Consider the following 15,433-nt stretch of genomic DNA (forward strand, 5'->3'; position numbering starts at 1 on the left):
TTCAGGAAGCATTTCATGCCAGGTCTTTGCAAATTAATTTATTTTCCTCAGTTCAATCCAAGAACCCGATCATGCTAATTCTTGTTGTCATGAGCAGTCTGTACTTCTGTGGGACACACAGATGACCAGAAGATCTGTTGAATGCTTCTGCAGTACAGCCAAGGGGCTTCAGATGGGCATTTGCTTCTCCTCACTGCTGAGGACTAACTAGAGTTGGTCTGTGGGCAGTATCTCTGCCTCCTCTGCCAGAAAGAGCACCTGAGATCATAGGTTTCGGTAGTCACAGTGACAGGTGAGATGGCAAGTGATCCAATGTTCAGTGCAAGTTCCCTGAGATATGTAGCTGATGGATTGCAGCCCCCGTCCTCTACTGATACCCCCTCCAGCACTCCAACTTCTGCCACAGCCCATCATACAAAGATCCACATGTGTCTGACCCATCCTGTAAGTCATTCTCCATCTCTAATCTTCATCTCCCTAGTGCTAACACATGTACTCATCACTAGTTCTCTGGACTTGTAACATCCCATATACAATACTTGCCTGGTTTGTGACAAGCTGTGTATATGATATAAAGAGCTTGTTTGATGTTGCCAGCTTGAACTATTTTTTCTCCAGCTACATGATTTTAGAGCTTGCTTTAGCCGATCCTCTGATGGCATCTCATACCCTGTATTGAATTCCAGCTCAGATTGGGGAAACTCCCTCTGAAAAGCTGCCTGCCATAACTTTTTGGTTCTTGCATTTGGCAGGGACTCTTGGGGAAGGGAAACAAATATCTTCTCCTTTTTCCTAAGACATGGGATATGTCTCAGAGTAGGGAAGGGGACTAGGAAAATATCTGGTAGCATGCAGTTGTGTGAGTTGCCTGTGCTGAGCAGAGGTCAGTCAGTATTGCCAGTAAGACCTAGAGAGTGATTCAGCTAACCAGGCACCCCACGTCAGGGTGAACACTGCACCCCTGCCCCTGGGACTCATAGGCATCACCAAATTGTGCAAGAGCAGCTTACACAATACCCACTTGCCCTGGAGTCATACAACCAGAGTGGGTGTGAAAAGACCTCAGGGCTGACCCTACTGCTCCTGCTAACTGCAGTGGAAGCAGGAGTAAACAGTTTAGTGCTTTAGAAAACCCCATTCTAGGTCAAGATCTCCTACTTTTTGAGAGCTCTGAGGTCCAAGCTTGCACTAGAGAAGCTTACTGGCTGAAGACAGTTGAAGAGGTTTCATTTTTATTATCTTTTTCTAAACTCACAGAGCAAATAAAAAATAAAACAAATTTTGACAAAAAGAATTGGAAATCCCTTATCAGTAAGGAAGTAAAAAAAATTATTTCCCAAATTTAATTTTATTTTATTTTGAAACATGCATTGGTAGGCTTTTTTGGTTAATAGTCGGTGTCTTTATTCTTTGTTACAGTATTGCAGGAATCCCGATGGAGATGTGAATGGACCTTGGTGCTACACAACAGACCCAAGAAAAGCCTGGGAGTACTGTGACATTCCCAAGTGCCGTAATTATTCCTTTAAAGACTAGTGTCTCCCCTTCCTGTAACATTTATGACAACTGGAGGACATTCAGTGATTAATCTGAAAGACTGATCTAAGACAGTGCAATAGCTTTAGATTGGAAATTAAGTCTGTGGGGAAGTGATGCTCAAAATCTGTGTCTGAAGTCTTAAGAACGGTGCTTATTCCTTCGAAGCCCCAAACCCAGCACAAGACATATCTGGAGCCCACTGAAGCTCACAGGGGTTTTGCCATGTGTTTCAAAATAGGGCTGTTCCTGCAGAAATTTCCCTGCTCCTGCCTGGTCACCTGGCATAACTGTGTGCGTGGCCAGGCTGAACAAGAGATGCTCTTAGCCCAGCAAATTTTTTGCACCCCCAGCTCATGTGGCTCTGATTCTGTCCTGGAATTAAAACAGGTTTTCCCTCCTCTGATATTGTACTGTATCAGATGTTTGGAAAGTGCATCTGGCCCTAAATATTTAACCAAATGGCCTTGTCTTTGTTACTAGTAATCAAGCTATTCAGTATTCTGAATGAGGTGGTGCAAGAAAGTGTACAATGGTAAAGTTTTACAACATTTTTGTTTCAAGCCCAGCCAAAGCTATGCCAGAAAGAGAGGTAGTTCCCACTCAAAAGAAGGGTGACTTTCTTGCTGCTCTATCCTCTCAGCTGTGAGCAGCGGAAAATGTGCTCTGATCAAAACCCCAAAATGGAGTGAACAAGAAAAAGAAAGGTGTTCTATAACATGCACATACTGTAACTGTAGAAATACTACTGCATTGAAAGTGTTGGGCTGGGACTCTTAGGGGTAAAAATGGCATTTTCACATGGCTATTGTATTCATTTTGAAGATCCAATTTCTTTCTTAAAGTTGGGGGTTTTTTTGTTCAGTTGTTCAGCTAAAAAAAAGAGAAAACATGGCTTTTGCCTTTAATTTCATTAGTTAGTTCCTTTTGCTGACAACAGGTTCTAAATTCGGTGTTGACAAGAGTCAGTTTCCCATGGCTAAGTAAGAACTACCCATTTTTAATAACTCAGAGACATCTGAAGTACCAAAAGATCCTGAGATAAGAGTGGACAAAATTTTATTCCACAGAGACAGTGACTGAATTTCACATGCTGTACCACCAAGATTAGCTTGAAAACAGCTGCCAGTACAGCTTTTGCTTTGCTGGCGTCCATAAGAGTACATTTAAAGATGTTGGGAGAATTTATTTTTTCTTTCTCTCTGTTTCCTTCTCCTTCCTTTTCTGCTTTTTTTTTCTATCTGACTGTAGATCTATTCATGTGTCATTTGCTGACCACCAAGAAGTGTATGTGAAAAAAATTTGCCAGGTATTTTTAAGTGTTCCAGACAAAGGTAACCTAACAAAATATAGGTGGTGTATGGTATATAATTGCCTGCAGAGAATAAAAAGCTGAAGTGATAAATGTAACAGGTTCACCTTCTGGTTTTCTGAATGCATAGTGAATGTATAGCAAATACGTTAAAGATCCTTATAGTGGTTTTTTCTTTTTTCTTATTCTGTAGCTCCTGCTCAGTATGAGTGCGGAAAATCCAAGTTCAGACCAAAGCTGTGTGCTCAAAGGATTGTTGCTGGGTGTATTTCGCATCCACATTCCTGGCCCTGGCAAATCAGTCTTCGGACAAGGTATGCCATTCCCCATTACAGTAGACTTTGCATGGAATTAAACTTTGCCTCTCGTAGGATGTTACAGTATGTGGTTGCAGCATTCTCAATTTATTTTAATTTAAAAATAGTTCAAGGCTACACATTATGTGTGCTAATCTTGAAGAAGGACATTTAGACAACCAAGAATGCTCGTGATGAATACTTATAGAATCAATACAACCACTAATTTCAAAACCACTTTCACTAAAAGGCAGAATGACTTTAAATCTGTCACTATATCCTATGGTAGAATCAGTATCCTACGAGTAGAAGCAACAGTTTGAAGTATGGCTAGTACAGATCTTGATTGGCCCTTCCATGTAAGCGTTTGATCCTACTGGCAATGTTATTAGCAAAACTAGGAATAAAGGCCAGTTGAAGAGCTAGGTAAAAACCAGAATCTCTAAAACAGTATACATCACTGCACATAAGGTTTTCCAGTAATAAAAATACTCATTAAGAACAAAGATCTAGGTGTTTTCATACAAGGCCTTATAAAAATGTCCACACAACGCTACCATCATTGTAAGAAATATTGTTCAAGGAAAGTAAAATGTTAATTCTTAATGAAAATGTGGAATAATGTCTTTAGTTTGTACAGGCGCACATGTTAGAAAGATTACCTGATGAACTGCAGTAGAATTAACTTCCCCACCTTAAACCAATGCCCTTTTCATGCCTTTCTGCTCTATTACAGTTTTGGCCTGCATTTCTGTGGGGGAACTCTGATAGACCCTCAGTGGGTTCTTACTGCCGCTCACTGCTTAGAAAAGTAAGTATCTCTTATAGCCTGCACCAGCATTTTCTTACACTAGATAGAAAATCAGAGGAGAAACAAAATGGACCCAATAACCAACCTGAGCTGTCTCTCAACTCAGCTTGCAAACATTTGAGAATTGAGCCAAGTCTGTTCATCATTCATTAAAGCAGGGTTTTGACTGAAGAAACAAAAAGTGACAGTGATAATTTTGGCCAACTTGATTTCATGTGCCATAATAAGGGATTAAGAAATTAAGTTTATGCCAAAGCTGGCTTTATTTTTCCGTCTTTGACAGAACAAGGTGCCAAATAACATCATAAGTGGTCTACGTCCTCGGTGTGTGTTCATCAGCTCACCATGTGCAATCATTTCCAATAGGTCATCACGGCCATCTGCATATAAAGTATACCTTGGATTACACAGAGAAAGAGCATCAGAGGCATCAGTGCAAAAAAGAGATGTTGAGAAATTGTTCAAGGAGCCACACAGGGTGGACATTGCTCTGCTAAAACTGAGCAGGTACCCTTTCATCTGAAGCGTTCCTTCTTTCTGAGGGGACAAGTTGATTCAATAGTGGTTGCTGGTGTCATGGAAGTGTGTGTTTCTGTACACACTGTTCAATCAGTGGTTTAAGACCCTCTCTTTCTTCCCTTTCTGAAGAAGCGCCAGTGGAAACCAAGGTGATTCTGCTGCAGGGCTTCAGTAAGGGAAAGGGCTGCCTTGGGAGGGGAGGAGAGCTAGGGACCGTGACCCAGGCTGGCAATGCGCTGGGTGCAAGCTGCTGGGAGGTGAGGCAGTGGCAGCAGAGTAGGAGGAAGTAATGCCTAGAGGAGCTTTCAGTCTGTGTTTCTACATGCTTCTACCTTGATAAGCTAATGCGAATTGAAAGCTGCAATATTAGCATGAGGTCCTTTTCCATGCTGTGGCGAGGAGCTTTCTTCTTCCAGCAGGTGTGTCCAGTGTGCAGTACTACATATAGGGCTACAGCTGGACATATCCTCACTAGATAAAGAGGAGGGGGGCGAGAGGGTCTCCCCGGCTCCTCGCATACCCCCAGTTCCCCTGCACCAGGCGTGAGCACTCAGGGTCTGGGTCTGCCCGGCCAGTGCAGGGCGAGCAGAAGGGTGGGCGCCAGTATGGCCCTTCTTATGTCCGTTTCCGTTCATCGAAAACCCTTGCCAAGGCACTGTGCAATCAAAAGGAATATGTCCATACAGCTGCAAGCAGATGTGAACTTACAGTGCTTCTGCTTTGATTTCCATGGCTGCAAAGCAGGTCCAAAACAGATGTCGGCTCAGCACAATTAATGTGGCTACTTAATTGAGCCTAGTCTTAGCTGCATCTAAAGGCGAGTCAGACTGACTTGGGTTCTGACTGTATATAAAATCTTTTTAGAAACGTGAAGGTGCTTTCAGGGATAAATGTACCAATGATTATTCCTGTATGAGCCTTTTGTTTGTTTCTTTCAGCCCAGCAATCATCAATAATCATGTAATCCCAGTTTGTTTGCCAAAAGAAAATGCCGTGTTAGGAGGAAGAGAGGAGTGCTATGTGACGGGCTGGGGGGATACAAAAGGTGAGACAGTGTAAACACATCTGAAAGCTCTGTCTTTGGAGATTGGTATATATGTGCATCTGAAGTGTATTTTCTCTGTGCCAAAAACACCCCACACAAGCTTGCATGTCTATCTGTTTAATCAAAATTCATCAGGTACTGCCATTCTTTGCACTGTGTCCCTCTGATTTAGATTCTCCCAAATCACTCAGAGCCATGGAAACTGAAACCTCCTAAACCAATACTAAAAGAGGAGAATCAGTTCTAAGGAGCTGCTAACTCTTTTGTCTCAGTCCATTCTGCTTTTCTCCAAAGTGGGCTTTTACGCAGTCAGTAGGAAAGTTTTTCTAGATTTAGGCTATTTCTTAATCACGTGAAGGTGAGTTTGCTCATTCTTTTAAATGATTTTACTCCCAACCAGCCCGGTTCAGATCTCTTTCAAATATAAACATACTCTCATCTTTAAAACCTCCCTCTCTGTCTTGTTTAAGAAGAGCATCAACACCTTCTCTGCCTCCTTGATTCTGCCCATCATGCCATTTTCAACTGTCTATTTACTTCCTACCTCCTTTCTTCCACAGAAAGGAAAACTCAGATACAGAGAAATAAAATGTCTTGTGACTCCCACAAATATCAGTGGGTACTGGATCCATATGGATGTACTGTGGGAGCAGGAAAGTCAATCAGCGCAGTGTGGATTTTGATGGGTGGTAGAGGGTGATAGGTACCGTGATACTCATAATGCTTACTGATTTTGGTATCACTTCATATTATCCATGGAAAGTATATTCATAGTGCATAAACACTATGCTTATTTTGCTGCTTATCTGTATCTTGATGTTTGTTTTGTGAAGATGTTCGTTTACCTTTGTCATTTATTGTGTTTTGGGTTTCTTTTTATTTGCAAAGGAACTGGTGGTGATGGCTACTTAAAGGAAACTGGTTTCCCTGTAATTGAGAATAAAATATGCAACCGCCCTGAATTTTTGAATGGCAGAGTCAAAAAACACGAGCTCTGTGCTGGGAATATTCATGGTGGCACAGATAGCTGCCAGGTAAGAAAGTATGTGAGCATCAGAATTGGTTGTAAGCACATTCAAATCTGATAGTGTTTTATTTTCTGGGCTTTAGAGGCTCAGAATTAGCCTTAGGATGTTGCCACACCACAGGGCATACAAGGTGAAAAATGCACATGGATTCTGCTCCTCCCTTGTTCCCTTGTTGGCTGCTAGGAAGTGAGGCAGGTAATTTTTCAGATAAGCCTGAACTACAGAGCACACGGTAATACATGGCTGCCTGAGCCAGGTGTATAGAAGCCAGCTTAGAGTGACTAACCATCTGATTTTTTTTTTTCCCAGACCACTTTGCTTGCCTCAGCTAGACTAGTTCTGATGTCCAAGCTAGCTCAACTAATAACTGAGGCATCCCAGTTAGCAGTCAAGGAGCAATGCAGTGGAGTCTGCCATGCAGGCATACCAAGGGCCAACAGAACTACTAATTTCCAAGTGTCAGTGCCAGTGCCTGTCAAAATCACACCGGGTGAGGCAAAATGCATGCTGGACTTCCCTTTTGCTGAAAAGGAAACGTATGGTTGGCAATAGCTCATCTCACAATTGTGGTATGAAGGCTTCTTCAGAAGTCTAGGTTTTGAAATTGAGTTCTTCAGTGTCTTTCTACATGAAAGGGCTTAGAAATGCTCAACATACTGAATCAAGCTGGAAAGCTTCCTCCCTGAAAAGCTAGAGATAACTCCATAAAGAAGTCTGGAAACGGCAGACTGCCTGCCCCAGCCAGCAGGTCAGTGCCATTGCCAATACAGCACAGATACCCTATGCAGAAGCACTGTGATGGGCAAGCAGGCCATTGAGGGGTGTGCACTCATGTCTTAAGACACATGGCTTGAATTCATGCATTCACTTGGTCTTGGATCATCTAGTAACAACAGGAAGCCATGAAGACCTCAAGGAAGAGACTGAGGGAGAAAGCACAGTTTAAGTTACTAAGGGCAATCAGATTCCTGCTCACCAAATCCACTTACTTAAAAAACAAATAAATGTAATACTTGGATGACGGGAAGAGATGACATTATAACAGTGTTCAACAACATGCATAGAGAACTCTTCTCTGGCTATAGCTCCAGTGTTTTCTTTTAACTTGTGTGCTCCTCACATGCGAGAGGTACCTCTGTTTCTGTGCCTGCTGTGAGAAGACCACTCTTGCACATGGGGCTGTTCATGAAGGAATCATCCTGTTCTTTCTCTGTTTAGGGGGACAGTGGAGGACCTCTAGTCTGTCTGGACCAAGATAAATTTGTCCAACATGGAGTCACCTCCTGGGGTCTTGGCTGTGCCCAACCCATGAAACCTGGTGTTTACGTGCGAGTTTCTAATTATATTCCTTGGATTAAGAGTACAATGGAAAACAACTGATCCTGGGTATGGACTGCCCTCTTCTGGAATGCAGTATGCACATTGGAAATACAAGATTCCAAGTGCAATATTAAAGCTACAATCATTTATAAGAAAGTAAAATAAATATGATCATCCATTTTAAATTGCTATAAATTAACAGTTGCTGCCAAGAAACCCAACTGTCAGTGTGTTACCCTTTTTCTATATGTTCTATGGTTTGCTATGTTTGACAACAGACTTACCCACCTTTGAAATACGTGTCAAAAATCCGAACCTCAGCTGTAACTGGACATCTGCATTTCAACCTTATATTAGTTTCTACAATGACTTTTTCTTCTAAGGTTGACTTTCCCAAGATGTTGTGCTTCCAACAAATGAAGAAAGGAGAATACTTCTCATTTTCTATGAGTTGTCTGAGCCTTTTACCAATTTAATGATACAAACCAAAGAAGAATCTCACTGAACATGTGAAGTTTTATTAGATATGTCCAATAGCATGAAATACACAGGATGAAAAAAAAAACCAGAAGTAAACATATTTGGTTTGTATTTTCATATTTTTTATTGACATGTAAATCTGAGTGTCAGCAAAAGTACAAATATTGCATCAGAGATATAAACCGGTGAATAAAAAATAGCCTCACCCTAAAGTTAGTCCATAGTGAAGAAAGAGAAATAACTGTCAATCGTTACAGCAAGAAAGGACAATATGTTTAAAGTATTATAAAATTTTGTTGTCCATAGTACCCATCCTGTTTCACTATATAACTTTATCTCACTATATAACCGTTGCATGTACAGTTTTATTCTCTAAAAGAAAATGACATACACATGCCTGAGGTTATAGGAAGTGAAAGCTTAGACCTTTAGAGATGCTTTCCAGGGAAAGCTTGGCTCACACTCACCAAAGTGAAACACTTGCTAACTATGAGCCCCCGCTCTCATCCTGCACCCCTTGCATATCAGCCAGGGAGCACCCCAGGAGGTGCCTGGGGACCCCCAGCTCCACATCAACTCCTTCCTACACCCCCAGGGTGTGCTGAGTGTACCCCAAGTAATACAGCTACTTCCTGGGCTGGGATTTGTCTTGCCCACTTTCTGCACTGCAGAGGTCCATTCCCAGGTGTGCCAAGCTTCACGTCATTTAATTTAAATTGTCTTTTTATTTTTTGTATGCATGTATATTACAAAAGGGATGGGTTGCATCCTAGGGGTTCTTTTTTATTTCTCCCATAGGCTATAGAGGGAGATAAGAGCTATAAAACAGAGTTAGGTGGCAGGGTAATTTTTGCAACTTCTACACCTGGAGTTTGATCCTGTGAGAAGCACTGATCTCAGGGCATTGCCTTCCTGAGCAGAAACAGATCTGACAAAGCATTCCCCACCCACCTTTCTGGTCGAGGGCGGGGATTCATTGGGCGCAAATACCCTCCTGCATGTTGCCTGTATCTATTCATTTGGATCATTAATTCAGCCAAGAAATATGCACAGTACTTCCCTGACAACAGAAATCTGTGTTGCAGCTTGGTCTTTGATTTGTAAAGCTCTTCAAATGTGAACTCTTGCAGGCACGGTTAATACCTGGCTTGTAGGCAGACAAACCCACTCCTGCTGTCCTTGCCAAACCCACCAGAAATGCCTGGACATGCCTGAACAGCAACAGAAGTTCCACCTCATAACCTCTTAAAGCATGTAAATTGTGATCTTTTCCTTCTGCGAGAGTGTCAATGGCAATAAAAATTGCCAGTTATCACTAACCACTTGCATAGACTGGATGAAGTAACAAGGCAAATTTGATGGCAGTGGCACATTTGGACCAAATAGCACATTTACTCATTTGTTGGTCTGGGGAATCTCTTTTCAGGCAGGAACAACACAGGTCCTGGGTTTCTGAGGTCATGTTGAACGTGCGTCTTTGGCGGTAGTAAGGTGATCCTTTGTCTGCTATGCACATCACATCTCTCACTGAGCCTCTGAAGTATAACACATGCAAGACAACTACAGCTGGCAGTGTTTGGCCCCTCCTGAAGAGGTGTCTCTCATTGAGGTGGGTCACAAGAGCCTTTTTGGTGTCAACCCATGCAGTTTAGGAGAACAATGCTTTCCCACCTGAGAAGTTTGTAGGACTTTTCCTTAATGCTCAATGTGTTAAGTGGTTTGAGGCACATAGTAATTTATAATAACTCTTTTTAAACAAGCAGCCTGTCCAGTGGTCTGCACAATCCCAGCTAGTTCCCCTTGGGGTCATCCCTCACTGAAGTTCTCCCTCCGCTTCCACCACCTCATCTGACCTCTTTCACCCACAACAGTGTAACCCCACCGTCACCAAACCGCTGGTTGTACAACAGGTTACTACCCACTTCACAACCTTCATGAGGCAATCCGAAGTCTCACAGAGATGGGAAGATTTTCCATCTTTCAAAATCCCCCTGTTAGGGGTAAGAGTTAGCACAGGAGCCACTACCAAATACAAACTCTACCTGAAGTTGTTAAGTACTATCATATTAGAAGTCAGAACACATACACAGGCTTTTTCCTGCTGTCCTTTACATATGAATTTTTAGAAAATAAATACATCCAAACTTCTGACACTGCTCCTAGCCATTTCACATACTGAAATATTTCACTTACATTCTCTTCTGAGCAACATATGATGCTATGCAAAACAAAGAACCGTCTGAAAGGCCAGAAACAAGTCTTTGTGTCTCTCACCTCTCAACACATTTTAGTCGTCCACAAACAGCAGCAGCTGGCAAGTAATATTGACATTTCTTTGGCAAGCTGTAGCTTTAAACAATCTCCACAGTCCTTCTCAGACTGTTGTAGTGTTTAAGAAACCGATTCAAAAAAATTAAAATTCACAAAGAAGAAACATCAAAAGGAAGAGGGAGGCTCAGCTCATACAGGATCATATCTCATTGCCTCACCCCGGGTCTCCAACGGCCGTGCCTGCGATGCAGGCTGGCTGGGTGCAAGGAAGGCAGCAGCTTCCAGTTCAGGGCTGGTGTCTACCAGCCAGACAAGGGAGTTTACGGATATCTGCAGAAGACCGCGTTGGTGTAGGAAGAATTTTCTCCCTGCAGCGGTAGCTCCGGTTTTGGGTTGTCTTCTAGATATTGCCAATTAGCTAGATGTATTATGAGATGCCCATTTAGTTTCATATCTTTCAATCACTACTGACTTTTGCTAAGCATCCCATTGACCTTTAACTATGCCTCAGAGGAAGTTAGAAACAGCCTTGAAAGACAGCCCTTTATCACTAACTGCTCAAAGTATGCAAACATTCAATCGAGATTACTAGCAAAGGTCCTCTTTTCCTCTAGCAGGGTTGGCGGTATGGGCAGTTGCTGGGAAAAGGCAGGGAGAGTCAGGAACTGTTGAAATGCACAGTATACTCCTCACCATAGGAAACCCCACTGTGCAGGCACCTGCCTATGTGTGTTCTTAAGATGGTTAGACTAGAGCAGCAGTGATTCAGCTGCACTGATTGTAATGTTAGCATTACTCATTTGAGGTATGAACCTTCAATACTCAGTCCTATATTTGCTTATGCCAAATATGTTATTTTTCTGAGCTTATAAGGCCCTTCACAAGAGCTCAGTCACTTTCTTTTTCTTGTTTAATTCTCTGTTGTTAACAGCATACTTTTTGAACACCACATCTTCTCAAGTCCTTCACTGTAAGGAATGTATTGCTTGCCTGTCAGTGGCCAGGACCCAATGCTTGATGAAGAAGGTCATACAGCTGAAAGGGAAGGCAGGCTGTCCCTGCTATCTGCTTGCAGAGCCACAGATTCAAACACTTCTGCTACAGGTCAACTTTAAACAACCAGGACCAGTTAACACTTCCCTCCATAACCAAAGCTCTTGTCTCATCCCTGCTCCTCTTCCCAAGACAGCTTAACATCCCTGTCAACAACCCAAGTAATTTATCCCCAAGGCAGAAAGATGACAAATAATGGACAGAAGATGGAAACTGCAGGTCACCTTGGCAGTGGTCAGGGTGAGGGAATTTCGTTTGTACGGATGTGCAGAGAGCATGTTTTAGGGAAAAAATCAGCATGCTCTTGAAAGAGAGGGTTGGAAAAGCACCTGACAGAGGAGAGCAGGCAGAAGCCCTTCCCTCAGAGATATGGGGGTCCCTGGCCAGGGGACAGGACAATGAGGTGTCACATGAACCCCAGCTGGATCTGGGGGGAGGCACTAATGGGGAGTAGGACAATCTGACCTGCAGAGCTAATGCCCTGTGTAGTATGTGACACCTACATAAAGTCCTGGGAAGGAGAGGAGGAGAACTGCTGCCACATTTCAGAAAGCCCTTGAACAGGGAGGGAAGCAGGACTTGTGTGGCAGAGGCTTGCTGGGGGAGAGGATCAGACCAGGGCGAGGGTCTCCTGATGCACACCTCTGATTCCCATTCCTCCCAACCAGAGAAGGGGCCACCCTGATCAGCACCCTCCTTCCTGAGCCATCAGATCTTCTATTTGTCCAGATTCTCCAGGGACAAAGGAGAACAGGTTGAAATACTCATCCTCTCCTCCTCAAAGTCATCCAAATCTTAAACAAGCAGTCCTGTTTCAAACCCTCCCCGCCCAAAGCTATATGCTAACAATAGAAATAAACAAATGGCTCAAGTATATAAAGAAATAAATAAGAGCTCACTGAGCTGGATAGTGCATCTTTTTAAAGCTGTTTTGTCCTCTACCAAGAACCACAGAGTACTCCCTTCCTTCAAACACCATACTCAGAAAAAAATGAATTTATTCCTTATTTATAGAAAAATACACTATTGTTTTAAATGTCCTTATGCTTAGAAGAAGAACATGGAGTTTAATCCATTCTCTGCAGCAAATTTTGAAGTGGTGGCAGGTGGAGAAAAAATTCCCAGTGTGGGAACATGGTTCTTTGCTCAGTGCTGTCCTTCAAAGGTCAAATATAAGAGTTGGTGTCCTGGTGTCTTCGTTTCTTGCCACATTTACCAAAATGACTGAAGAAACAGAAGGGGAGAAGGGTATAACAGTGAAAGAAATGGGAAAAGATGTAGTCCAAGTTGTAGTCCAAGCTGCGGTACTGAAACATTTACTTTCTGTATAGAAAATTTCCTCTTTCTTTAGTTTGTACATTGAAGCAGGCAAAAGTTGTTGATGTGATATCCAAAGCCACTGCTTGAAACATTAATGTATAGCACTAGCTCCTCAAGAAATTTAGCCAAGCTGTAAATGTTCCCTGCACACCTGTGGTGCAGTGCCATGTGCAAGGTGCAGCCTTGCCATGTGCCAGGAGTGGGAAAGCTGTGCCTACAACCCTTCAGCTATAAATTCATCTTGTACGTGACTTTTCAATGACTTCACAAATTGTGGAAATGCTCCCATGATCATGGGCCCTTCTTCACAGGATGCTTTGATTGAGGTAATGGCTGGCTTTCTTGAGCAGAGAGTTGCAGGCTATACTTTGCAGTATCTCTCTTGCACACTATTACTTTCTGCTTCTAGAGCTGCATAAGACAACTTTGTGTCTCTATGAGAAAAATACAGATTCTATCCCCATTCTTTTTTTTTACAACCTGCCTTAGTGGTACTGAAAAGTTCATGTTTCTATTGAGGAAAATACCACCTGCTCATAACATCAATCTGACTAGGAAATTTACTTTGACATTTGGAAGACATCAATAATTTATGACAGCTTATAAGGTTGAAGGAGAACACCCTCAGGAAACCTCACACAAGTAAAAGTAAGAAAATACATATCATACCTTGAAAGCTGCTCCACATCCTCCACTCTCTCTGGCAAGGAGATTCCCTTTGTCTCTGGTAAAAGCAATACTAGGAGGCCACAGACAACTGCGAGAATACCTACAATGGACATTGAAGAAATACCAAAGCAGTGAGAAAATTATTACTTTTCTTATTTTCAGGGTTTATCCATTGAGGAAAGTTTATTCAGATTAAGGTTGAAGTGAGATATTGAAAGTGCAACAGCTATTTCTGATTATCCTACTCTCATCAAACACCTTCATGCTACATTAATTTATCTTATTACAAAAAACTTAAGGGCTAGGGGTTCATTTGCAGGCTGAATTGCCCCAAAAGGGAGATCTTAGAAGTAAAAAACAGATAAGTGCACATGGGCAAGTGCATACAAACTGCACTGGAACCAGGATGGTATTTCTCATGTAAGACAAATCTGCCTTTGTTCAAAGGGCTGTATCACGTACATGCGCATGTTTCTTGAGACCATTGAGATTTTCCTGAAATACTCTCTTCATGTTTCCGTGGACAAAGTAGATTATGTGATTCAGAATAAAACTTCATCCTTGGGAAAGAGCATTCAGATACAGAGCCAGCCTAAAATAGTTCATCAGGAATGGTTATTTTGGAATAATTTCCTGCATAGATATAATTTAAATTATGTAATAAGCCAAAAATAGGAGGGCTGGAGCAAAACATAATATGTTCCCTAGCTGTTGCACAGTACTCTCTGATCCTCTGTGATGTTGTAGCTGTTTACTCAAGACAGTGGGAATTCATATGTCCTTCAGCAGCAGCAGAATTTCAGAATTAGATAATGTGAACACCATACTTCTATATATGTCTATTCTAGGAATAATGGTAATCTTTTAAAATGCCTTTTGTCTTTCCATTTTTGTTTTCAGCTAAAGTTGTCATTAGCACCAATTTCCCTTCTTATTTTATCCTATCTCTTTTGCTTTCTTCCCAGTCGCATGTATCTCCTGGGAGTCTGGTTTAGCCATAGACTCCCATTTCTGTGTTGGAAACAACTGATTTTTTTTCCACAGATTTACTCCACAAGGCTCATTTTTTCCAAAATGCAACTGAGGAAAAGCGTTTGACAGGAATACAAAGTTATGGTTAATACAAAATCCATAGCCAAAACTGTATATACCAAAAAACCCAAACCAAGTATTTTTTAAAGGACACCATTAACCTCTACTCTTGGGAAACTAAGCATACTTTTCTGCAATTACAGAACTTAGCTGTAAGGTTTCTCAGTCTTAAAGCACCTCACATATAGTCTCTTTTATGCTCGTTCAGCCAAATTACCCAAGCAGACCTGAGCTTTTCCATAGCATGCTGTGAAATCACCCACATTTCACCCATTTGCCGTTCAGTCTCTTGCTCTAGGCATGAAGGCTGAGAGGGGTTGGTCTGAGGGGGAGATGAGGCCACACACTACGCTTTTGCCCCCAAAGAAAAGCTCTGTTAGGAGAAGGATTTTTAAACCAAAAGTACACTTAAAATCAAATCTTACTGAAAATAATTAGAGGTAGCTCCAACGAAATGGCTGCTAATCGGAAAAGCAGGAATGGGGCTATGATCCCACCTAGGTCACACAAACTTGAGCACAGGGAAACACCAAAGTTTCTGCAAAAGAGAAAGAGTGCCAGATATTTGAGAGGCGCTACCAAACAGATGAACCAGCAGTTTAAGGAGCAGAATGTAGACTTGTCTCCAAAAATCACCTCATCAGTATATGCCATCCACATTGAGCAGTGGATATTCAGTTA

General features: G+C 42.1%; 2 protein-coding genes across 2 annotated transcripts in view; one reads left to right on the forward strand and one right to left on the reverse strand.

Moving 5' to 3' along the window:
• Window positions 1-8,046, forward strand: part of PLG (plasminogen) — a 64,218-nt gene extending 56,172 nt beyond the window's left edge. Inside the window, exons 35-41 of the mRNA XM_059828114.1 lie at window positions 1,420-1,513; window positions 3,042-3,162; window positions 3,881-3,955; window positions 4,322-4,462; window positions 5,413-5,519; window positions 6,408-6,553; window positions 7,766-8,046. Of these exons, the coding sequence (XP_059684097.1) occupies window positions 1,420-1,513; window positions 3,042-3,162; window positions 3,881-3,955; window positions 4,322-4,462; window positions 5,413-5,519; window positions 6,408-6,553; window positions 7,766-7,927 (846 nt within the window). The 3' untranslated portion in view covers window positions 7,928-8,046. The remainder of the gene's footprint in view (window positions 1-1,419; window positions 1,514-3,041; window positions 3,163-3,880; window positions 3,956-4,321; window positions 4,463-5,412; window positions 5,520-6,407; window positions 6,554-7,765) is intronic.
• A 4,791-nt stretch (window positions 8,047-12,837) lies between these two features.
• The window catches only part of SLC22A3 (solute carrier family 22 member 3), a 32,800-nt gene continuing 30,204 nt past the window's right edge, over window positions 12,838-15,433 (reverse strand). Inside the window, exons 9-11 of the mRNA XM_059833464.1 lie at window positions 15,178-15,290; window positions 13,661-13,760; window positions 12,838-12,895 (exon numbers count right to left, since the gene is read on the reverse strand). Of these exons, the coding sequence (XP_059689447.1) occupies window positions 12,838-12,895; window positions 13,661-13,760; window positions 15,178-15,290 (271 nt within the window). The remainder of the gene's footprint in view (window positions 12,896-13,660; window positions 13,761-15,177; window positions 15,291-15,433) is intronic.

This window comes from Gavia stellata, chromosome 2, assembly GCF_030936135.1.
Source record: "Gavia stellata isolate bGavSte3 chromosome 2, bGavSte3.hap2, whole genome shotgun sequence".
Taxonomy (NCBI): domain Eukaryota; kingdom Metazoa; phylum Chordata; class Aves; order Gaviiformes; family Gaviidae; genus Gavia; species Gavia stellata.